The 24,644-nt window shown below is 36.0% G+C and overlaps 5 protein-coding genes across 10 annotated transcripts; 3 read left to right on the top strand and 2 right to left on the bottom strand.

Annotated features, from left to right (window-relative positions):
• The first annotated feature begins 69 nt into the window (after positions 1-69).
• fray (oxidative stress responsive kinase frayed) lies at positions 70-2,255 on the top strand. The gene has a single exon (XM_013321257.1). It carries the CDS (start codon positions 86-88, stop codon positions 1,565-1,567), a length of 1,482 nt encoding a protein of 493 aa, XP_013176711.1. The 5' UTR covers positions 70-85; the 3' UTR covers positions 1,568-2,255.
• Positions 2,256-4,552: 2,297 nt separating this feature from the next.
• Frmd5 (FERM domain containing) lies at positions 4,553-14,710 on the bottom strand. 3 transcript variants are annotated; one of them, XM_013320710.1, is made up of 12 exons: positions 14,601-14,710; positions 10,625-10,729; positions 10,188-10,230; positions 9,521-9,697; positions 8,885-8,985; positions 8,236-8,376; positions 7,700-7,852; positions 7,465-7,553; positions 6,748-6,883; positions 6,386-6,467; positions 6,020-6,181; positions 4,553-5,758 (listed from the first exon to the last, which is right to left on the bottom strand). In XM_013320710.1, the coding sequence occupies exons 4-12, from the start codon at positions 9,684-9,686 to the stop codon at positions 5,406-5,408; spliced, it is 1,383 nt and encodes a 460-aa protein (XP_013176164.1). In that variant the 5' UTR covers positions 9,687-9,697; positions 10,188-10,230; positions 10,625-10,729; positions 14,601-14,710; the 3' UTR covers positions 4,553-5,405. The 3 variants fall into 3 exon arrangements, with proteins under 3 accessions (XP_013176164.1, XP_013176160.1, XP_013176163.1); XM_013320706.1 differs by lacking the exon at positions 14,601-14,710 and adding an exon at positions 10,953-11,320 and having other exon boundaries at positions 4,554-5,758; XM_013320709.1 differs by lacking the exon at positions 14,601-14,710 and adding an exon at positions 10,953-11,320 and having other exon boundaries at positions 4,554-5,758; positions 6,386-6,464.
• On the top strand, positions 12,222-14,528 carry eEF1alpha1 (eukaryotic translation elongation factor 1 alpha 1). 3 transcript variants are annotated; one of them, XM_013320714.1, is made up of 2 exons: positions 12,222-12,356; positions 12,910-14,528. In XM_013320714.1, the coding sequence occupies exon 2, from the start codon at positions 12,921-12,923 to the stop codon at positions 14,310-14,312; it is 1,392 nt and encodes a 463-aa protein (XP_013176168.1). In that variant the 5' UTR covers positions 12,222-12,356; positions 12,910-12,920; the 3' UTR covers positions 14,313-14,528.
• Positions 14,711-17,495: 2,785 nt separating the features above from the next.
• Positions 17,496-19,678, top strand: Ak6 (adenylate kinase isoenzyme 6). Its single transcript, XM_013320715.1, has 4 exons — positions 17,496-17,683; positions 18,024-18,175; positions 18,313-18,458; positions 18,774-19,678. Exons 1-4 carry the CDS (start codon positions 17,641-17,643, stop codon positions 18,961-18,963), a joined length of 531 nt encoding a protein of 176 aa, XP_013176169.1. The 5' UTR covers positions 17,496-17,640; the 3' UTR covers positions 18,964-19,678.
• ERp57 (protein disulfide-isomerase like protein ERp57) lies at positions 19,298-24,620 on the bottom strand. Of its 2 annotated transcripts, NM_001312638.1 has the most exon segments (10): positions 19,298-19,798; positions 19,915-20,052; positions 20,156-20,387; positions 20,476-20,636; positions 20,984-21,116; positions 21,410-21,526; positions 23,693-23,921; positions 24,058-24,184; positions 24,233-24,266; positions 24,357-24,518. In NM_001312638.1, coding segments are annotated over 10 exon segments (1,425 nt in total). In that variant the 5' UTR covers positions 24,506-24,518; the 3' UTR covers positions 19,298-19,693.
• Between the last annotated feature and the right edge of the window lie 24 nt (positions 24,621-24,644).

Below are 24,644 nucleotides of genomic sequence, written 5' to 3'. Positions count from 1 at the left end.
GTTAGTTTAGCTTCAGGCCTCATTACATATAAATATTAGTAATAATTGATTCAAATAGTACGTTCATATTCAAGAAGAATTAAAAATGGCGGGATTGGGACATACATGGCCTAACAGTCAGGATGACTACGAGTTGTTGGAAGTGATCGGCGTGGGGGCGACTGCCGTCGTACACGCCGCCTACTGCCAGCCGCGAGCAGAAAAGTGCGCTATCAAACGAATCAACCTCGAGAAGTGGAACACCTCCATGGATGAACTCCTGAAGGAGATACAAGCTATGTCCAGCTGCAACCACGAGAACGTCGTCACCTACTACACGAGCTTTGTGGTTAAAGAAGAGCTGTGGCTCGTGCTCCGCCTCCTCGAGGGAGGCAGCCTGTTGGACATCATCAAGCACAAAATGAGAATTTCCAACTGCAAGCATGGCGTTTTCGACGAGGCCACCATTGCCACCGTTCTGAAGGAAGTCCTGAAGGGACTCGAATACTTTCATCAGAATGGACAAATACACAGAGATATCAAAGCGGGCAACATCCTTCTCGGCGACGAGGGGACGGTCCAGATCGCAGATTTCGGTGTATCCGCGTGGCTGGCGACCGGCAGGGACCTGTCTCGGCAGAAAGTGCGCCACACGTTCGTCGGCACCCCCTGCTGGATGGCGCCCGAGGTCATGGAGCAAAACCACGGCTACGATTTCAAAGCGGACATTTGGTCTTTCGGCATCACCGCCATAGAAATGGCGACCGGCACCGCACCCTACCACAAGTACCCGCCGATGAAAGTGTTGATGCTGACGCTGCAAAACGACCCGCCCACCCTCGACACCGGCGCCGAAGAGAAGGACCAGTACAAGGCGTACGGAAAAACTTTTAGAAAAATGATATCCGAGTGCCTCCAAAAGGATCCGACCAAAAGGCCCTCCGCCACGGAGCTGCTCAAGCACTCGTTCTTCAAGAAGGCCAAGGACCGGAAGTATCTCGTGCAGACTCTGGTGTCGATCGGGCCGAGCATGGAGACGCGCGTGCACAAGGCGAGCAAACGGCAGCCGGGCGCCTCGGGCCGCCTGCACCGCATGGAGACCGGCGAGTGGGTATGGGAGAGCGAGGAAGAGGATGACGACGAGGAAGGCGACGGCGGCCGCGACCGCCCCATGAACCAGCTGCCGCGCGCCGACTCCTCCGACAGCGACAGCGAGGGCGAGCCGGCCGAGGGCGCCGGCTTCACCATCGGCTCGCTGGCGGCCGGCGAGGCGCCGCAGATCGACCTCGTGCTGCGCATGCGCAACGCCAACAAGGAGCTGAACGACATCCGGTTCGAGTTCGCGCCGGGCAAGGACTCGGCGGACGGCATCGCCACGGAGCTGGTGGGCGCGGGGCTGGTGGCGGCGTGCGACGCGGCGGCGATCGCTGCGCAGCTGCAGCGCCTCGTGGACCTGAACCTGTTCCCGGCGCCGGGGGGTGGCGCGCCGCCGCGCTCGCTCACCTTCCGGCTGGACTCTGCGGACCCGGCGGACGTGCTGGACGAGAAGGGCCTGGTGGGCTACGCGCAGATATCTATCGTGGACTGAGCGCGCGCCGCCGCCTGGACAATAATCCTCTCTTAGGTACTAATGACTTGATCGTTCGAGCGCTAAACTATTTTATGCTGTAACTTAAGTAACTAGATATTTTATATGGGTGGATATGGAATACATTTATCATTCAAAGCTCAAATGATTGTATTAAGTGATAGAAAGGTGAATCTGAATTTATAAGATTTTTTTATTATTAAATATTGTGTTTATTTACTGCTCTGTATCTTAAAAACACTGTAACTGATTATTATCCTATTTTAATGAATTTATTTCACTTCAATGAATTTATTCAAGTGATCGAATTTTCCGCTATATACTATATTGGCGTGCTTGAGATTCAATGACACATTATGTAGACATGTGACACCAAAGTATTGGGTTGCTGCGATGGCGGCCGTAGGGAACACCTCATCCGGTAGAGCTCTGAGAGTGCCATAACTAATCCTGACATTACAGGAGGTGGGAGATCCATTGTGCTGTATGTATGTTCTGTGATGAATGTATAATATGATATAATCATAGTAATACGAAGCTTTCGCGAACGCTTTTCATCAGATCATTACAGTGTTTGAAATAAATGTAGCAGATGTATGTAGCACCACATATGTTCTTTTTATGTTGTTATTTGTTTGTTGCTTATTTTAAAATTATTCTTAAAATAATAAAATGCGAATTTAAACTGTTGGATGTTTTATTAAATCGCTACAATTATATGAATCATACAGGTAGTCTATATTACATATCGGGTTAATACAAATTTATTTTTACACCAAAGTTACCAAAAGTTTATAAATTTTAAAAATTTTACATTTGAAGCAATATCTATAAATGTACTTTGCACTATAAAATGACTAAGTGAAATTACGCAAACGATCGCTTAATATACCTTATTGAAGCATTAGAAAGCTCAAAATTCAAAAACCTCCTCACTTAACTATCAGTTCTATGTTATTTTACACAATTTTTTATCTAAAATTAAGTCAAAAGTGCAAAAACTTACAGCTAAATGGAATATCGCATAGCGATGCACAAGTGTGTTACAAAAGTTAGGAAAAAAATTATCCTAGGACATTCAAATCAAAGTACGTTTTCCCTCCAACACGTGGCCAGTGAGACATGACGTTAAGTTTTTGTAGTAAAAAAATAAGTATAGTGCAAATAAAATATTTGGAACGGGTAAAAACAACAAGACTGCCTCGCGTCATTTTTACTTGGTGTAAATTTAATTTAAACTATCGTAAATTAGTAAATAATAAGTACACATTGTTAACACAGGTACAAGAACAGAAAAAATGTAACTAGACCGAAACACAGCTGATCGGACGTACGGGTTACTTGAATATTTACAAAAAAACTCCAAAAATCCTTAAATTTATTGGCCATCTAGATTAGCAAAAATGGACATTTTTTTAAATGGCAATAATTGACAAGAATGCAAAATACATACTCTAGATTTCTTAGTAACATAAAAAAATAAGCACCCACGTCATTGGATGGCTTAAAATATCTGATTTATAAAAAATTTAAAAATAGATGTTGCATGTTGTGGATTTATTATTTTTGAAAAAGCATTTTACCTAAAATTAAAAAGTTTAAAAGTTTTAATTATTATAATAAATGAAAACATCACATACCTAACAGAAATGGAAATAAAATGTTAGAAAAATAACGATATAACAAACAACACAAGGATAAATTTTATTATTATAACAAAGAGTACTAAATTTAGTAATGCTATTAGGTGGTGTTAAAAAAAATATTATAATAAAACAAGCATTATTGACAAGATTAGTATAATGACTAGAAAGCAAATAAGTTTAATAAAATCTTACAAAAATCAAATCAAGTACTTTAACATTAATACACAGAAAAAGCACAACAAAAAGATTTTAGTTATCTCTGGCTTACTAAAAAAAATCTATTTACAACGAGGAGTATTATAAATAAATAATCGTGTATAAATATATCTTTAAGTCAAATCACAATTAAATCTAGATAAAAAATCACATAAATTTATAATACTTAAAAAATAAGCCAGTATTTGAAAAGAAATAAATCTACTTACAGTTATTGTAACAAATTTGTTAATACTTTAGTTGAATACAGATTATAAAAAAAAACAAATGCATCACAAGATGTACATTCTGAATGTGTGTGACACTTTCACACATATCGTCATCTCTTATATACTCTTTGAAAAAAGAGAGACAGCAGTATGTTTCAATGCAACTATCACTGGAGTCAAAATCCTCAGCAAGAGAGAGAGAGCTAAACATATTTTAACGGCAAAGAACTTTTGATACCTTAATCCGATGCTGTCAAAGCTTTGTATTATTATTTTTCTACTTTACCAAATGAAATCAGTGTCAAAGTAATGTTGGAATGTAAAAAATACACATTGATGATAGATAATTCTTATTCTAAAAATATATTAGGCATGAAATAAAATGGAAAAATTAATCTATGGCACTTTTTTAAAAGCAGCAGGAATATAATTGGAATGTCGTATGAAAAAATAATAAACGTTCAGTTAAGTACTAGAGCAAAATAAATTTTTGAAACAATTACAAATTATTTTACAATGTCACACTTAAAAAAAACATATAAATAAGTGTTTAACATTCATAGCTTATCATAAAGATCGTTAGTTATTTTATCGTGAAATCCAATTATGACATTTTTTATAACACAAAAAAATACGAGATTCTTATAATCACAGCCAAGCACACACACAATCTTATTTAGATCAAACATTAACTGGTTAAGCGTTTTATTTAAATGCAAGACATTTATGTATGTATTACATAAAAAGCAAACCATAACATAAATAAATACTTATATATAATGTGCGCTCAAAGCTTATCTACATATATATTCCACATTCTAATGTATTAAATACATTATTTAAACATAAAACTAAATAATTGGTTAATTTAGAAAATTAATTAATTAATTTGCACAATAACTAAGTATTCTGTCTGAATATTTTAAATACTAAAATGTTCATAGCGGAATAAAATTGTTAAAGCTTTAATATAATAAGAAAAATTTGTGCGTAAATTAAGCGTATAACGGTGACCTTATATACTATTTCTTATTATTACTAATAATAATAATTATTATAATATTAACTACGATTCTAAAATTCTCCAAAAATGTGTCAAATTACATATAAATGTTATATCAGGCTTTATTATGATGAAGTTATTTTGGCTTGTATTGGCATCTCTTGTGGTTATTGGGATATATACAAATGTATACAAAAAGTTAAATGCAAAAAGAAAATTATACAATTTGAAGTAGATTAAAACAAAACATTAAAAACTGTATTCGGAAATCTTTCATTGGACAAGTCTTTTTAACTTTATTTGATGTAAAATGTAATTAAAGTTAAATAAGAGCCAACGCAAGGCGCGAGATTCAATATACGTTTAGTTTGTAGTCATTTCGTTTAAATGTAAATTGTACTCTGTATTTATATTTTCAATTTATCTCATTCAATGACTAAAATATTGTCTTACGATGGATTAACAAAAAATCAGATCTACTTACTAGATCACACGGAAATAATATATTTAGTCTCAGAGATAAATTATCCTAGTTTAATGGAATAATATAAACAACTAAGTTGATCCATTAAACTAACACAAGGGATCAAAGCTGTTAGTCAAAGCAACAAAACAAACACTATTAACGTAGCAAGACGCTTCACGTAATTAGTTCTCGTACCTTAGAGACGGACCTCAACCACCCAAAGTCTATTCAACATGAATATAGTGAAAAACCAAACAAAGTTGTCTTCAAAGATCCGTCTGTAAAGGTTGTCAAAAAATCAGAAAAGTTCGACAACTTTCTTTTTCAAGTACTCCTTGAGGGGGGCGTAGTAGTGATGCCGGAGGGAGATGATTTCCGGCTTACGCTTGAGATGTCGCAGCAGCGGCCAGTCGGTCTCGAAGACGAGGAGCGCGGTGAGGGCGAGGGAGAACCACACGAACAGGAAGGAGGGCACGAAGGCGCGCAGCAGGCTGAAGGGGCGCGGCGGCGGCTGCAGCGCGGGCCGCCATTCCTCCGCCTGAGAGGCGTGCGTGCCTTGCGTGCCGTGCGTTCCGAGCGTGCCGTGCGTCGCCGCGGACTCAGTGGACGAGTGCTCGTATGGATCCCGCGCACTGTACTCGGGACAGGCGGCTGTAACAATTCAATCGCAATCGTTATAGACAAACTAACTTGACCTAAGGTAAGAGGCGCTGCTATCGTTATTACTTGTGTCAAATATATATAAAACCTACTTAGTCATAGAAAATGACATGACAGCTACAGTACAAAGAGGATCTTGTGACATTGACAGGGGCGCTAGTGAGCTGTCAATATTAAGTTTGACTTATGCCCACAGATTCAGATAATATCGTAGATCTATGAAAATGTGTGTGGGTATTGTGCGTAGTTTACCTGACGTCTTGTCGCAGCAGGCGAGCGCGATGTCGACGGCGGCTCCACTGAGCAGACAGGCGCCGTCACACATCTCGCCCTCCGCCCCGCCACCAACCCCACCCACACCACCGCTCTCCTCCAGCGGCGCGCTGTGCGTCGAACGCGGCAGGCTGCTGTATCCTGAAAACACAACATATTTCCACCTTATCGATCAACCGTTTCATGCCGTAATACATATCTCTGCCTCTCTTTCTCTGTCTCTCTATCTTTTTCTCTCTCTCTTTCTATTCTGATATCGTATGAATCACCGCACAGATTCCTTTAGCTCTTTCCTAGTAAATCTAAACCAGGAGTAGCTTGCTCTTTTCCTCACACCATGCTTACCAAAGTCTCCAGTCATAGGTGTAGAGGGCGTCGCGGGCACGCTCGACGCTTTCCTCCTGCCACCGCCACTTGACCCTTCCTCCTGACCAAAACGAAAATTCACTAAAAAACATGGTCTTATTTATGTCTATTTGTCTGTATGTCTGTCCGCAAGCCCGCTTTTGTTCCGGGGGTAATCTCCAGACCGACAGGACCGATTTTGACGAAACTTTGACGGGAAGATAGCCGATATTAGCATATCATAGACTGCTTTTTAAATTCGGCGCTGACTAAATCGCTAGCGACTCCAAGCACACGATCATAATTCTGGTCTAACTATAAGTCTAGTGTAAATACAAGTCTGGTCTAGATATAGATCATACCGAATGGTCCCGGGGCGCCAGTAGGCCATCCCTCTCGAGTATCTCTCGCTCAGTGCGGCCCACGTATTTAAACTTTGTGCCCCACGAGAACAGTCCGCCGCCAGAGTACACACACGCGTCAGATGATGATGGCAACCTGTTACAAACACTTCATAAATACAAAAACACGAGTCTAACCACTGACAGTGGTTATATGGACAGGCTATAAGATGTATATTGTGTCTATTCGATTTTCGACATTTTGAAAGATAACTGTTTATAGCGGTGACAAGAATTCAAATCATAGCAACAGTTGTACTTTCCAAGCAAAAAATCCATTTATAGAAATCAGTGCCTGTAACGGATGAGACCCTGAGAGATTTGTCACGGTCCTGGCACACCTCTATATTATACGAATTTCATAAATATGCATGCAAATAATAATGAACTTGATATTGATTGAAAAAAAGTAAGACAGACTGATCGTACATCTATGACAGGCTAAGATTTAGGTACAGACAAATTAAATCTTTTACTTTTCTTTTTATATCATAAAGTGGCAAACGAGCGAGCGGCCACCTAAAATCGCTGAAACAGCGAAGTGACCGTTGCCCATAGACATACGCAATTGCATATGCGTTGCCTACCTTTAATCGTCGAAGGAGAGGATGCATAGAAATAAAATAAAACTTATATTCATGCAAACATTTTCGATGACAATTATGTAATCATACTAACGTAAAAAACAGCATTTGCTCGATAGCGCAGCACCACACGTGTCGGCACGCGGCGCCGCTCGGACATTTAAATCCCACAGTGTGCTTTTTCTGAAAAAAAAAACATTCATTAAAAACAAATTTATTTCCACATTCCATGCCACATCATGACTCGAGTCGGTAGCATTGAATGTGTTAACATTAAAAGTATGTGGCGCTGGTCAAATAAATTACTATTTCTAATAAAAAATACTTACTTCAGGGTAATTTAAATGCACGATAAACATGCGTCCCTCGAAATTGATTTTATTGACTTCGGACCACTTAAAGTGGTTAGTCTTGCGACCGCCCTGGAACGTGAGGATGCCGCCGTGGTTGATGCCCAGGTACAGCTGGTTACCTCGGTGATCCTGACAACAAATAAATATGTAAAAAGTTACAAGTGCTTATTCCAAGTAACAATTAAATGAAAACAATGGACATAAACAAACAATTAAAAAAAAACGGTGCCAAAGCCTTCACCATTAAAAAATCAACATTTTTAGTACAAATATTTAATAAAACTTTTCGAAGCTTTGGTCTACTAAAAATTAACACATCAAGTACCACCAATTTACTCTATCAGTTCACTTTAGTACCTAACATGGCAGTAAAAGTGTTAAGAACAGGAAAAAAAATTAAGAAATTCAAGATTTCTAATGCAAGTAGACAGAAAATCAGCTTAACTTACAAATAAAAACAATATAATAAGAAATATTTTTTTCTACAAACATAACATATTCAAAAATCAAACCTTAACAGGATGTGGATCAACTCCATAGGTGTCGAGCTGGCAAGCAATCTTGAGGAAGGTCCTCTCCGCCTCCTGCGTGGTGAGGCCCTTCACACCGCCCGTGCCACACGGAGACCCCTCCACAGGCTCCCGGTGCAACTCCTGAATAATTACATACACAGTAACACTATTACTACAATTATTGACATAACTAGCTGTCGCACGCGACTATGGCCGCGCGGAATTATAAAATAAAACATAATCAGTAGTCTATGTGTTCTTCCAGACTATGTTCAATATGCATACCAAATTTTGATCGAGTTCCATTCAACCGTTTTGGAGAGACCTTCAAACAAACACCCTTCCATCCATCCATTTAAATAGTCGCATTTATAATATTAGTAAGAAGTAAAATTTACAACAAAAGCTAAAAGATATCTATCACATATATGTGAAGTAAAAAAACAAATAATTTCTAAACCGCAGTCACACTGATAAAAAATGAACTTACTAAAGCTGGGCTTTAACTATTCAAGTACATTCTAACAATATACTTTTAAATGAATACTGCAGTGTTAAGATTCATTTCAATTGCATGTTTGGTTTCATTGCTTACTTTCACAAGGAAAACAAAGTATTATATTCATGGAGGTCAGAGCTAATTTTGTACCTGTATCCTAGCCTCAATAGCATCTGTTTGTCTCAGCAACAGTCGCATCTCCGCCACATAGTTGCCTATATGTATACTTGGATCGTAATCACCAAGTTCAACTGAAAAGGGTATTAAATTGTTCAAATGTAATAGTCACCATGGGTTTCTGAGACCAAAGGCTCTGTTTAAAACATATTGATAAGTTAATTTTGTCACAGATTACGACAGGGAGAAGATATGTTTTATACAGAGATTTTGGTTTTAGAAACTCACTGTCAATAAATTAAACTACATTACGATACCTTGACAACGAGTGACATGTTTCAAATTAAATATTTTTAGCGGGAACTTAATAATAAATGATATAACAACACACAGTCGAACCTCAATAAGCAAGAGTAATTGTACGGGCCCTACATCTTCATAAGCGAAAATCTTCATAAGCGACAAACTTAGGTTAGAGAGAAACCTCTAAGCACGAAAATAAGTCGTCTCTTGGGCTCTTGTTTATCGAAGCTTGACTGTATAAAACCAAAAATTTTTTTTTTAAATACTAACAAATCTAACAAATTATCTTTAAGTATAGGGAGTTATAGTTTTCAGAACTTTATAACTAGTAAAGATTATAAGAATTACAAAGAGTACATAACATACTTTGTATGATTAACGCGCCGAGCATAGCCGCTTCGTTAGCCGTACAATACAGCCTCCCATGTAAGAGATCTCGTTTCAATTGCAAGTATATTTGGAATCGAGTGACATCTTCTTTTAACAGAAGCGGATTCGGTGGATAAAACTTTACTCGGAAACTAAAGAGCATTGGTGAGGAATCTGGAATAGAAATATTTTCATAAACTACTAAACAGATTCTTTAGACTCCAATTCCTAAACTAGAATAAATAATCAAATCTATTGTACTAATATTAATGAACTCTTGTCTTTTTACCGTAAATTATATGCATATCATAGAAATCATGCATACCACACAAAATTCTGATGTAATTTCATTAATACAAATAAGAAAATGACATCATACACAAATCATTTAAACTTTTGTGAGACATTATTATAAGCTAATATGTAAATGGCTAAGCACTCACATATATGTCCAATGTTAGCATCAACTAGTTTCAAGCCCATGTGGAGCCCTTTATAAGGGTGAGTAGGACTTTATTTTGCGGTTTCATCCCATCCTGATGCAAGTAAAACTGGTTGATGCCGACACAGAACAAATACATGTTGTTTATGTATTAGTTGATATCATACATGTTACATTCTATTGAGTTATACAAAATGAATAAAATAGTGAAATTTTACTTACCTTTTACTTGTTTCAGTATTAATTTTGCAATATGCAGCCAATGCTGAAATAAAACAAGATATTGTTAAATATTCTGAGAGTTAAATTAGACCATGTAACATTACATTTATGAAATTTTTGATGTAAACAAAATGACAACACGGATTTAATGCCTTTAACCATTACCATGTGCTACCACTCCCTAAATATCCGCACGAACACATGTTTTTATCTGGTTTTTTGTGAAGGGAGAGATTTACACAATATTCCACATTCAAAAATTAAAGAAAAATCTATCACTGCAGGGATTGCAGTGTTTTCGGATTAAACATTAAATTTGTGAAGCCAAACCATCTACATTACTTTAGCATTGCACTCCATAAATGTTTTACATTTCTTGTTATAAAATAATTTAGTGGAAAACAAAGTAATTAGATAAGAGTACAAATTATTCTTACTCTTTGCCCCACAGAATCCACATAGCGCAGCCCAAAATAATCTATTTCTGCCAAATTCAACTGCTGGCATACATGCTCTAATAGATATTTCCCCTTATAGCCAGGCTGGAACATATTATAACTATGTTAAATCATTCACAGAATAAAAGTCATAAATATTGTAATACATTTGTTTCTATTTCATAGGTTTTTTCCAATTTGTTTCATCACAGGCGAGATTACTTTATATAGTTTGATTAAATTAGCAAATTTTATATGGTCTTTTAAATGGATGTCTTTTTAATGAATAATGTACAGCAGTTAGATAAAATTTACTATAGTGACTTACATGGAATTCGCACTCTAATATTTCTGTATCTTCCAACAACCGAACAGTACATTTATAAACAATATTACTATCACCACGACTCTTAAACATTATGCCCAATTTATTCCTCGAATATTGTACGCATAAAACGCTTATAGTTAATCAATTTGACATATTTATTTGAAATGAGATGTTTGCTTAATTTAATGTATTTTACTTGAGCGTATTTTAAGTATAACACATTGTAATTTATTTTATTTAGCAATATTTTCTGTTTTCCGATTTTTCTTAAAGTTTGAGGGGTGCGGGTTATTGACTATTCGACTTTCCAGTCACTTTTGATACAGATTAAAAATACAATAGAAGATAATACAATAAGAAGAATTAACAAAAGAAAAACATTATTTTCTATTATACTGTTATTAAAAAGTTGTGAATATTCTTATACAGTACCAATCATTAGTTTTTTAAGAATATAAATCATATGCTCACGTATATTATAACACAATTTTTTATTAAATCAACATGATTTTAATCAATTTTGTTATTATATATGAATATTGAAACTTGTTTTTGGAAATCGAAATAACTCGTTGAACATACAAGATAAATTAAAATAAATATATAAATTTGAAAATTATATCTAATAGAATTGCATCATATTTCATAACAAATTTCCGAACACATGAGCAACGTTTCACAACATAAACCAGATATGACGTCAAAAGAAATTTAGGGTAGCCAGGTAACGTAATTTACACAATTTTCAGAAGAGTTAATCACTAACAATGAAATAAAAATAACGTAATAACTTTTTTGTCTTCATCTATCATATGGCAAGTAAAATAATATTTATCGTTACCTTTTCTTCTACGTCATACTTGCCGGATGAAGGGGAATGCTAAGACCCTTATAAATTACTAGAATTTAAGGGCTGCTAATGTCCCTATAAGCTTCCGATCAAAATTTTGGCTGACCTTGTGATTTCTAACTAATATTATGATTTTTAGTTATAGTCACATATCAATAGTTTCTGTAATAATTTTATTGCACTTTAACTGTCGCTTTGGCAGATTTTTTTTCTTTAAGCAATCGAATAATTTTTCAGTACGACTAAAACGTATCATGTTTGCTTAAATTTAAATATGTAAAATGTTCACTGCCAAATTATTTTGAAAATATTGTTTCGTAAATCTTTGTGTATGTTTTAATGAAAAATTTTGATTCTTATATTGCCACACTGAAAACCGGATATGACTACTTTTCTTTCCTTCCAGTCTGATCAATATCCAATTCTCGTTCATTCTGTTGGAGTCTTTCTCGGATATTACACGCTGACTGTAATCCGTGGTGAGTGTCAGAACCAGAAGAGAGTTCTTGTGCCGTGAAAACCCTAGTGATTTATTACTTTTATTTTAAAGTTGTGTTAGTATTTAGAAGTAAGATTTTTTTATTTTGTTCATAAAACATACGCTAAATTGATTTTGATTTCTTTTCTCTTTTGAAGTGGATTAAACATACGTTTTAATATATCACGTGTCGACGTTTAACCGTGAATTCTATCTTTCTTTTGTTTCAAAAAGTGTTAAACTTACGAAAATATCGAGAAATGAAAGGATTTATAATTGCGATTGCTTACGCGTCATACTTTCGCATCAACCGGCACATGTCACCACGTGGTGTGAATCATCTTGTTTTCTGTTGCAAGTTTTCTAAACTTTCAAATTATATTGCAATAGTATTTCCATGCCAATTATACTAATTTTCAAATTAAACGATACTGGTTTTTCTCTAAATAATGGCACATATTCATTGTGAAGTGTTGAGACGGGGCGAGGCGGCCATGCCACTGCCGAGCCGCCATATTGCCGGCCGCGTATCTAACATGAGGCTATGACCTTGTGAATATGCATTGCGAGTCCTTTTTGCAATTCTACGAATTCTTTCTTAACTAACCGATATTTTTCTATTGTTCTAGACTAACCAAAAATGGGCAAGGAAAAGATACACATTAACATTGTCGTCATTGGACACGTCGACTCTGGCAAGTCCACCACCACCGGCCACTTGATCTACAAATGTGGTGGTATCGACAAACGTACCATCGAGAAGTTCGAGAAGGAAGCCCAAGAAATGGGCAAAGGTTCCTTCAAGTACGCCTGGGTTTTGGACAAGCTGAAGGCTGAGCGTGAACGTGGTATCACCATCGACATCGCCCTGTGGAAGTTCGAGACTAGCAAATACTATGTCACCATCATCGACGCTCCCGGACACAGAGATTTCATCAAGAACATGATCACAGGAACGTCGCAGGCTGATTGCGCCGTGCTCATTGTCGCCGCCGGTACCGGTGAGTTCGAAGCAGGTATCTCCAAGAACGGACAGACCCGCGAGCACGCACTACTCGCCTTCACACTCGGTGTCAAACAACTGATCGTCGGTGTCAACAAAATGGACTCCACTGAGCCGCCATACAGCGAGTCCCGTTTCGAGGAAATCAAGAAGGAAGTATCGTCATACATCAAGAAAATCGGTTACAACCCAGCGGCTGTCGCTTTCGTACCCATTTCTGGCTGGCACGGAGACAACATGTTGGAGCCATCCACCAAAATGCCCTGGTTCAAGGGGTGGAATGTTGAGCGTAAGGAGGGCAAGGCTGAGGGCAAATGCCTGATTGAAGCCTTAGATGCCATCCTGCCCCCGGCTCGTCCCACCGACAAGGCTCTGCGTCTTCCCCTTCAGGACGTATACAAAATTGGTGGTATTGGTACAGTGCCCGTAGGCAGAGTTGAAACCGGTGTCCTCAAGCCTGGTACCATCGTCGTGTTCGCGCCCGCCAACATCACTACTGAGGTTAAGTCTGTTGAAATGCACCACGAAGCTCTCCAGGAAGCCGTACCCGGTGACAATGTAGGTTTCAACGTAAAGAACGTTTCCGTCAAGGAGTTGCGTCGTGGTTACGTCGCTGGCGACTCCAAAAACAATCCCCCCAAAGGAGCTGCAGACTTTACCGCACAGGTCATCGTTCTCAACCACCCCGGTCAAATCTCCAACGGCTACACACCAGTGTTGGATTGCCACACAGCTCACATTGCCTGCAAATTCGCCGAAATTAAAGAGAAGGTCGACCGTCGTACTGGTAAATCCACTGAAGACAACCCCAAGTCCATCAAATCTGGTGATGCCGCCATTGTCAATCTTGTGCCCTCCAAGCCCCTGTGCGTGGAATCCTTCCAGGAGTTCCCACCTCTGGGTCGTTTCGCTGTGCGTGACATGAGGCAGACCGTCGCCGTTGGTGTCATCAAGTCCGTCAACTTCAAGGAAGGCGCTGGTGGAAAGGTCACCAAAGCTGCCGAGAAGGCTACCAAGGGCAAAAAGTAGCTAGCGCTGTTAACAGCACAATTCTTTATACAGCTGCGACACTTCATTCACCGAAAGGTGTTCCGAAGGAAAAAAGGGCTACAAACTCATTCCTTTTCTATATTTTTTACAAGGCTTATACCGTAACATTATAATTTATAAGGTTATACATATATCTGAAATATTTTGTTATGATTGCAACATGTAAATTCATAGAATAAATGTAGCCTCCAATAATTTATAGTTTTATTTCTTAAGTTATATCACTCATGTACCCTTTTTAACATTAAATATTCATAAATTTTATACCTTTTTTTGTTCTTGCCCTTCATGATACAGTTTACAAAACGATTACATCTATAAATGAATTTGGTTTTAAATGGTCCAGTTCAAAAAAATTGTAGTGATCTAATAACACTGCAAACAAAAACTGAATTTTATAGTGTAGTTCTACATAAAGTACCTAAAACTTTTTAAATTCTATTTCTTGCACTTTAATGTACATGTGTATGTAAAGTGAAAGGCATTCCCGGTAGAGGGCACTGTAAACCAGGGATTCAGAGTGTACACGGTCATAAATTTGGTATTAATAGCGTGTTACGAGTTCTAGACTTACAAGGTGACTTGGGCACAATGAATTAAAGAACAAGTCTATATAGGTATAGATAGCAGTAACAATCTCATTTATAGGGAAGTCCCAAAAAAGGAATTAAGGCATTATATTGTTATTCCATAAAAAATTAAGGCTAGATATTTCTAGAACGTAATATAGTACCGGTGGTAGGGGAAGGCAGAAGAGGACGCCTCAGGTCAGAATTTCTTTTTTTATATCGTAAGGTGGCGAGCGAGCGGCCACCTGAAATAGCGAAGTGACTGTCGCCCATAGACATACGCAATTGCATATGCATTGCCTACCTTAAATCGAAGGAGGAGAGGATGCACAGAATGAAAATATTTTCTCTTCCGGAAGGTCCACTTCCCAACCCTTCCTCATAAGAAAAAGGGTGGGAAGGGAAAGAGGACTAAATTAGGCCTCCGGGAAGCACACTCATCAGACGAAACGCGGAATTGCTTCCACTTCACGCCTGTCTTCTGTGTGGTCGTGGTATTTCACCGGGCGAGCCGGGCCAATTCGTGCGAAGATGTTAAAGCGGGCTCTACCACTGTTATCTTACTAATATTATAAATGCGAATGTTTAGGTGGAAGGATGGATGTTTGGAAGGTACGTCCAGAACGGCTGTATGGATTTCCTTGTAATTTTGCATAAATGTAGAACTCCTCCCCAAAAGCTTTAAAAAGGGGCGTCCCAAAAATTTCGCCCAGGACGATAGTAGCGTTTAAAGCGGCCCTGACTATGAAGATAGGTACTTACCATTGACAGATCTTGTACTTTTTGCGATTAATAATTCATATTTATTAAAAAAAATAGTTTAAATTTTACCAAATAACACGCGTCTTAAGCATATTTTTATATTCAATTTGACAAATGATCATTCAATATCCAAAAAGTACTTATTGGATGGTTTTATATAAAAAGGATTGTTTGGTCGCACAAAACCTGCCGTATACCATACGGTAAAAAATTAACTTTAGTATTATGGGAAAAGGATTTTATCTCAACCTGTGCAAAATCTTTTTATAATATGCTGTTTAATTTAGAAATATGAGTGTAATATAAGTGTGAGCGATAAATGTGATCGTTTTTTCCATTAACTAATATAGTTGTAGATTGTATGTAATGTTATTGAACCCTACAAAAATTCCCTACTTTCGTCCTATTTAGCTGTTTAGTCAGTTTGAGAGTAATGCCCTCGACGGACGCCGGCTATGAAATTGGAATCATTTTGTCACCGATTCACGTTGTGTGTAAGTAAATGCCTAAAATATACCCATTTCGTGCTCTATCTATTAGATCATAAGTATAGTATGAGTCATTATTATAACCAAAATTTATTTTATGGAATCTTGGAACATCGGCGACGCAGGGGTTAAGCACTTGACTTGTAATCTTCAGGTCCTACGTGCGAATCCCTCGATGTACAAATGTGTTTTTCAATTTGCATATGTACATTTATCCAATCAGACATTCTTATGGTGAAAAGGAACATCGTGAAGCAACCTGCATTAGGCCAGCTTGGCAAGTAGGCTTTGACACCTCAGTGGGCATGTATAATGGCTAATAAGCCTTGTATAGTAACAGCTAAAAGGTAGTAATAGAAGAGGTATAGTAATTGTTTAGAAGTAGCATAGGTGAAATATAGTGATAGGTAGGAGAAACAATATGAAAGTAGTAAAAGGTGAGATGTAAAAGGTAGTAATTGGTATGAATAGGTGTAGGATTTCGTCATAAAGCTTTTGCTTTGTTTATATGAAAACAGTTTGACATAAAATAGGTTTACTAAAAAGTTGTTTTGTTGCTCAAGTGTGAAAATAAGAACACAAATATGTTAATAACGTTTACTACACCTAGTTAAACAATTTATCTTTACACAAGATCATTACTGATTTTCATTATTTTCCTGCAATCTTTCATCTTGTTCTATAATAAAATTCGCCCACTCTTCAGCTTCTTTGAGCTTTCGTCTCCTTGTGTAAGGCGTATACCACAATTTATTGGTTATATAAACTGCTGTAGTAATAGACACACCCATTAACATCTTCGAAAGCAGACTTGAATGTTTAAGCCATTGCTTTATCGAATTCATAGCTAATCACTCAGAAGGACTTGTTTCTAAAGCTTTTTTCTTTCTAGGATAATGTTCTTCGAAAAGAGGTTTCCAAATGTAAACACCAGAGAAAACCCCTAAAATAGTGATTAACACGATTTGTCCTCTTGTCAATCCACGCGGTCTATAAATTTTCATAGTGATAAATTGATCATTTTTTGACTAAATTCCTCTGGATTAGTATGGAATTTAAAGAAGTTTCAATTTTTAGTATATTTTTTTAGTTTAAGGTTATGACAAGATATGACATAACTTACTGTCAAATTTTTAATTTCATAGAGTAGGAAATCGGAATTAGAGAAGAAAAATGGGTTAATTCATTTATTACCCCATTAAAATATAACCCCTAGGGACCGAAAAAAATCATACGATGAAAGCATAAATTGTTTTATCACACCTCCTCCACCTACTCTATAGAGATCAGATAAATTTGTCATGATGTAGATACTAAAGGTCTATGCTACCAGGTAATAAAATTAAAAAAAAAGCTGTCAGTGTCACATGTTCCCGTGGATTGTTTTGGTTCCTTAATTTCACTTTTTTTTTAAATTTGATATAAAAACTTTATATTGCAGTTAATTACATAAGCGGATATTTTATTCTAATAAGCAAAAAGTAAACAATGGAGAGACGTCCCAGATTTGCACCCAATATATTAATTACAGGTTAGATATTGGTTATGAACTTGTGATATTAATAATTTATTAAGAAGAATTGGTTCCAAGTACCAAATTAGCAATGTAAAAACCTTTGTTAATATGGTTTTGGACTTGGTTTCTAATTATACGATTATAAAGTAGAATACACAATGGTGTATTTAATCTTAATGTGCATACAACAAGTCTCTAGCTTTAAACACTTAAAATTATTGCTCCAACACTGCTTTAGGAAATGTGTCATATCATCATGGTATTTTAACATATAGTCTTATCCATACACTTGTGGATGTCATCATAATGTAATATTTTATAAAGAAATTAATTATCACATTTCTCCATATTTCAGGAACACCAGGAGTTGGTAAATCAACAATTTGCAAGATACTGTCTGAGCGAACAAAGTACACTTGGAGAGAAGTATCAAAACTTGCTGAAGAATTTAATTGTTTAGATGAATATGATCCTGAATATCACTGTCCAGTGTTAAATGATGACAAGGTAATTTTGTGACTGGCTTCACAAGGCTCCCTAGATAAACTAACGTCTTGGTAATATAGCTAATTGAAAAGTGAAAAATTTACACATTACAATGAATTTTGTAAAAATTTATCATAGTTTCAATAAATTGTTTACAGATGCTGGACATAATGGAAAGTATGATGGAAAAAGGTGGGAACATAGTTGACTACCATGGCAGTGAATTTTTTCCTGAGCGCTGGTTTGATGGTGTTTTTGTAATAAGAACAAATAATACCATACTGTATGACAGACTAGTAGCAAGGTTAGTTAATATATATTCACTAGCGGACCCGACAGACGTTGTCCTGTCTGCACGTCTTTAATTTGAAAATTTCAAACTTTTTTTAATTGATTGCAGCGCTGTCGGGACAGACTAAAATTAAAATTCGAATATTATTTAAAATTCGACACTGCGATGGTAGCGCAGTCTGTCGGATCCAATGTAAAACATTCCAAAATCAACATCTACTAATAAATTAAAAATTAATTAAAAAAACATTGTCCAGCGGACAAAATTGTGAATCTACACCATTCCCAGATCCCAGAAAAAGCTAATAATGTGTATTTTTTATTATAGGGGTTACTCGGGAAAGAAATTAGAAGACAACATTCAGTGCGAGATATTTGAAGTATTGTTAGAAGAAGCTCAAAATTCATACAAAGCAGATATTGTTAGGGAACTTCAGAACAACACACAGGAACAACTTCTTGCTAATGTTGAAAATATTATAGAGTGGATAGAAAAATGGAAGGAAGATAATCTGTAACAATCTGCATGGACTTTGTCAATGTACTCTGGTGATACCATTCTGATATTCATTTGTAATAAGTGGCTTTCTGGCTTTTGAGGTGTACATATTGTGTCCTAATTTTTATTCTGGGCTTCCAATGTCACCACTCTGACTTTTTGAAGAGAGAATTTATCATTTGAACACTCATGTGTTTACACAAAAACTGCATTGTTGCATTAAGAAATCTAGATATAAGTTGTAAAATAAATTACAAACCATTCATGTTTATTTTATTAAAGGCATATTGCATTGAGTTAAAATGCTCACTCGGTGAACTCAGGATCAGGTATAAATTAAAATAACAGGTTTATAAATATTTACTAATTTATTTTATTATATCCCACTGACAAATATAAGAAATGCATTTAATATTACTGTATTTAGAATTATCTGATAGATTGTTCTCATTTGTTTCAAACAGATGCATTTGTGCCCCCGCTATTTAATATTAAAAACTACCTCAATAATGGTATAAAATTATTCGAGACAATTGTAAAGTGTTGCCTATCTCAATATTCAATTATATTCAATATTAAACATAGCATAAAAAAGTGTTGCTACTTTTTAAACTGTGATCTGTAAAAATTATCAATCTGTATCATCAAATCAAAACAAATGAGTTATCTATCATCATTTGCAGGCACTCGCACACATTACAATCACTCACAGATCTTTCATAGAAAGTTTCACATCACAACAATGTTGCCTACAACTCATCCTTCTTGGCAACACCCTTTCTGTCCCAGCCTTTGAGCTCGCTGGAGGCGTGCTCTGATACGTATTTAAGGAAGTCTTCTAATGAACGCCCACCCTGGAACAATTGCATAATAAATATGTAATTACAAAATTCTACTGCAATATAACTTGGTGGGGCCATGGTTTCACTAAATAACATAAGATAGGTACACGAATTTATTTACTACTCACGTTATATCTGACTGGTTTCTTGGCAGAGTCCTTGGGTTTCCAGTAGATAGTCGGGAAGCCAGACACGTCGTAGAGGGACTTGGGCCAGTCATTGGCAGTCGCGTCAATCTTTACAATGTCTACATCTTCATTCTTGAGCTATAAGAAAAACAACAAGGTTTAAAATAAACTCATTTGTAATAAAGTACATCATAACACTTTTTTTTATTTATTTTATTTTGTTACAATTAAGTTGACTTACTTTTTCACCGAGCTCATCCCATACCGGTGTCAACTTTTGGCAGTGTCCGCACCAGGGAGCGTAGAACTCAATCAGAGCATCTCTGCCGCTGTCAGTTACCAGTTCTTTGAAGTTCTTGCCAACAGCTACCTTGACTGGTCCATCATTGTTCTCTGGCAGAGCTTCCGACTTGATGAAGGGTTCCAGTTTACCATCAATCAGGTCTTTTGTGAAGGCAAGTAGGTTCTCAATGCTGAAAGAAAAAGATAAATTAAATTATTTTATTTTACTTCCCCATGATTTCAAATATTACATTAAATAATTCTGAAAAAATGTGTCACCTGAATTCAGTGGTCATGATAAACTTGTTGCCGTCACTGTCGCGTCCAGCTACAATAGGCTTGTCGGCCTTCACGTAGTCCATGCCGTACTCGTTCAGCTCATGCGTGAAGTCATCCTTGTCGCTCACGGCGAAGTTAACCTCGTTCATCTCCTTTGCCACCTACATATAAATAAAAAAAATTGTATTCCGTAGAATAACAAAGAAGAACAAAACAATCATTATTTTCTATTATTGACAGGCAATACCAAAGTTCTGTCTGGCACTGTTCCACCTTAATAGCTAAAGTCGTATAAACGATGGCGTTACTGAACTAACGATAGGACGCATATTTTATGTGTCTGTACGAAAAAAGGTCGGTTGTTGCTACATGGCTATTTATTTACTGCTACCTAATTGAAAAAAATGTGAACTTAGTTGTATTGTAAGGAACAAGTAAATTTTTCTGTTTTTGAAACACCGCGGATTTCCGCGACTGTACATGGACAAAATTGAATTCTATAATCTACCTTCAACACACGGTTCCTCCAGTAGTTTGTGCCCTTAGGGTTCTTGACATAGTCGACATCGTAGTAGGCCACCACAAGGGGATTGGTGAAGTCCTGAATGTTTTCCTTTTGACGCACGCCTACTAAACCGTGGCTGTAAAGTTAGTTCGTATAAACAGGTGATTCTAACTTTAACATCTAAAGTTTATGCCCCAATTACATTTTATTTTAGAAAAAATAGAAAAATACTTGTGCTAAAATCGAGAAAACTATACTTTGAAATTAAACAATCGATACTAATCTCCTCCTCCAAGTATTTGATCCATCTATTCAGAATGTTCCTGTATATCTTATTGTATAATATACAGGGCTGATGTCAACATATATAACAATGTATGTATGTAAGCTGTAAACATATACATATGTGTTTCAGAACATGACACTTACTAGTTCTCCTTGATGAAGGCCTTGAGAGAGTACATGTCAGTGTCGCCTTTGTACACAATTGTTGATTCTTCAAACTTGTTCTGGAGACGTTTCGGACGAAACAGTACAACATTGTCCCTGGAAAAATATATAATAATAGGAAAATATTCGTATTTTAAATGTATCAAAAACACAAGCATCAATACGTATGGAATTGAATAAAATTCTATACGACCTCGTTTGTTATTGAATGCATGAATATTATAATATGCGTAAAATAGGTGAATAATTTTGTTATAACAACAATATTTGAAAGTTAATAAGGCATGTCCGTGTCGGCAGCACAATTACAAATATATTTTCAAATACATGTATTTTCAGACTAATTATCCATGCAAGTTACGATAAAAAGTTATCTACTAGTAATAAATACGTTTAAAAATTTATACGAAGAACATTTTAAGAAATTTAAAAAGTATAGCCAATACATAACACATAATGTAAATACGTGGATATTATGTTCCTTAAGCAAAATCACACCAGACTTAAATTTATTTATAAATACTTTAAATGCAAGCATTAATTATTTGAGATGATGTTGAAAGTCCAAACTAACTTCAGGTTTTAAATTCAACTCTAAAATAATATGTTTCCCCGGTGGAAACAGACAGTAACAAAATCTTTAAAAATCCGTTTCCATTAAACACAATGTGTATTACATCAAAGTGATGACTCTTCAGTATCTAGACATGCTTATCGTACAAATTTAGATTTGGGTAAATTAAAGATGCTCCGATGCTATACCAGTAATGTTTACAACCGTTAAGATTACGTAGATTATGGGTAGTTGTTAAAATACCGCCATGCTGAAAATTAGCGATAATAACTCTCAAGATTGTAATCTGAACATTAAAATTGGATATTTCAGTCGCTAATATTGTTGCATGGTTGGTATTTTTAGATATTATTAGTTAGAATCCTTTGGCGCGAATGACGTGCTTTCGTTACGAAGTTCAGTGTCAGAATGAATTGTGAGGGGATACAAACGTCGACATTTTAGTAAGCCTAGTGTTGGGTCAATACACTGCCACATTTTTGGATTTTCTTCCCAGCAGTATATATGTGTGCTCTTTTTAATGAATGCCAGAAATTTATACTTATATATATGTAGCATTATGTACTACAAACAATACATGCACACCTACTATTTATGTATAACAATAACGGTTAAATCACGTAAATCGTGAGATTAGCAAATAATAGGAGAGAATTCATGGAGTGGTCTCATTTGTTAAGGTTATTCTAAATTCAGATTGCAGTTTTTTTTTAATTAAAATATAAAACTATATTGTACATATGGAAAATATTAAATATAATACCATGTAAGAGTTGAAAAAGGATTGATCATTGCAGTTTATTTTGTTATGTATATATTAACAAGTAATATTTGACTGTTTTACCTCTGAATTATTTATGAAGATAAGCTTTTGTTTCAATATAACAAAAAATCATTACAATGAATGTTGATAATTCATATTTCATTTAACATTATGGTGATAGTAATTAATACCAATATAATTGAGCATAATTTTGTCTTATCAAGTAATAGTGAGCTTTAATTACAATACTATTGCTACTGAAAAACATTTACAGATAGTTGAAACATCCTGTACATTTGACACCTATTAGTGTCACACTCATTCTCTATGAAAAAACAGAGACAAATATATATCTAATGGCAATACATGTTTAACGGCAGTGGAATTTTATGGTCACATTATACAATTTTGGGTAATGTTTTCTTTACATTGTTTCTAAAATTATCTACTTATTATTCAATTATACACAAATATTTGCTATTAATAAATATAATAGTTTTTATGTATTGGTACAAGTGTTTTATTGTAGACAATAAAACAAACACTTGGATAAATATTCTAACATTGCTAGTTAAATAGTTATGCTATAATTATGAGAGATAAAAAATGGCTATCAGTAAATGTCCTAGTAATTTTTCCTAGAAATATTAAAATGCAAGCAAGTATTTAGGTAGTGAATGTCATAAATAGTATGAAGCAAAATTATCATTTTTCAATAACAATTTTTAAGTTACTTAACTTTAAAATTAATCAAGTTTATAATAAGCTCTTACTTTCTCTAGAAATTAGATCAGACCCTACACGTAATTTACGACATTCATTCTCTAACAGTAATTAAATCCAGGAACATACATGTATTCCAACAAACTACTATTGGCTGTTATTGTCCATGTTGATAATATATTCTATAAATATCAATACTTACTTGTATCCAGATTTTTCTAGAACCTCCTTAGCAGAAGAGTGCCCAAAGGTGACTTCCTCACGCATTTTGTCAGCAGTCTTAAGGAACTCTCCCTTCAGGTCTGTCTCCTTCTCAAAGAATCCAACCACAACAACCTCATCCTTGGAAGTAAGTGCTTCATAATCGGCTACAGTTAACAGATCCTTAGAGCTAGGTCCAACTTGCGCCCGCATGTATTTTACAATACCATCTGTAGAATTATTTCATTACTTAATTTATAATAGAAAAAAAACTATTTTTTAATAGTAACAATTTGAATTTTTTTATATGAAGTTATCTTTGACTTAGATTGAGGAAAAGTATGTTTTTGATGAACAGTTACGTACTTGATTCTCTAGGTCCGTTATATTCTTGAGACAGTTCGCCTTTTCTGAATATTTTGAGGGTAGGGTAGCCTGACACGGAGAACTTCTCGCAGGTGCTCTTTCCTCCTTCTGTACAGTCTACCTTGGCAAGCATCACCGGTGTTTCATCATTCTTGAGGATGCCGGCCGCTTGCGCGTATTCCGGTTTCAATCTCTTACAATGACCGCACCTAATTAGATTTAATTGTTTAGATTAATTTAAATAAGTTAATTGTATGTAACTCAAGTGATAAAAAGGGCTACTTATCCAACTAACTTACCAAGGTGCGTAAAACATGACGAGTGCAGTATCATGTTCAGATATAAGGGTAGAAAAGTCAGAGTCTGTTAGGTCTAATACATCTTCTTCAGCCGCTTTACACAAATAAATTAAACTTAACAGTACCACAAATTTAAATGAGTCTAACATTTTTACGGCAACTTATCCTGCGACTACAACCGTGCGATTAATCTCGCCTACAATGTGAAGCTGAGCGAAAGGACAAGGACCGGAAAAATACACGTATGATGCCTTTGATGACATTAGCCGGCACAGCGTTGGCCGATTC

The sequence above is a fragment of the Papilio xuthus genome, unplaced genomic scaffold, assembly GCF_000836235.2.
Source record: "Papilio xuthus unplaced genomic scaffold, Pxut_1.1 DF825946.1, whole genome shotgun sequence".
In the NCBI taxonomy this organism is placed as follows: Eukaryota; Metazoa; Arthropoda; class Insecta; order Lepidoptera; family Papilionidae; genus Papilio; species Papilio xuthus.
Note: the sequence above shows the minus strand (reverse complement) of the source record. Positions and strands in the feature narration are given on the sequence as shown.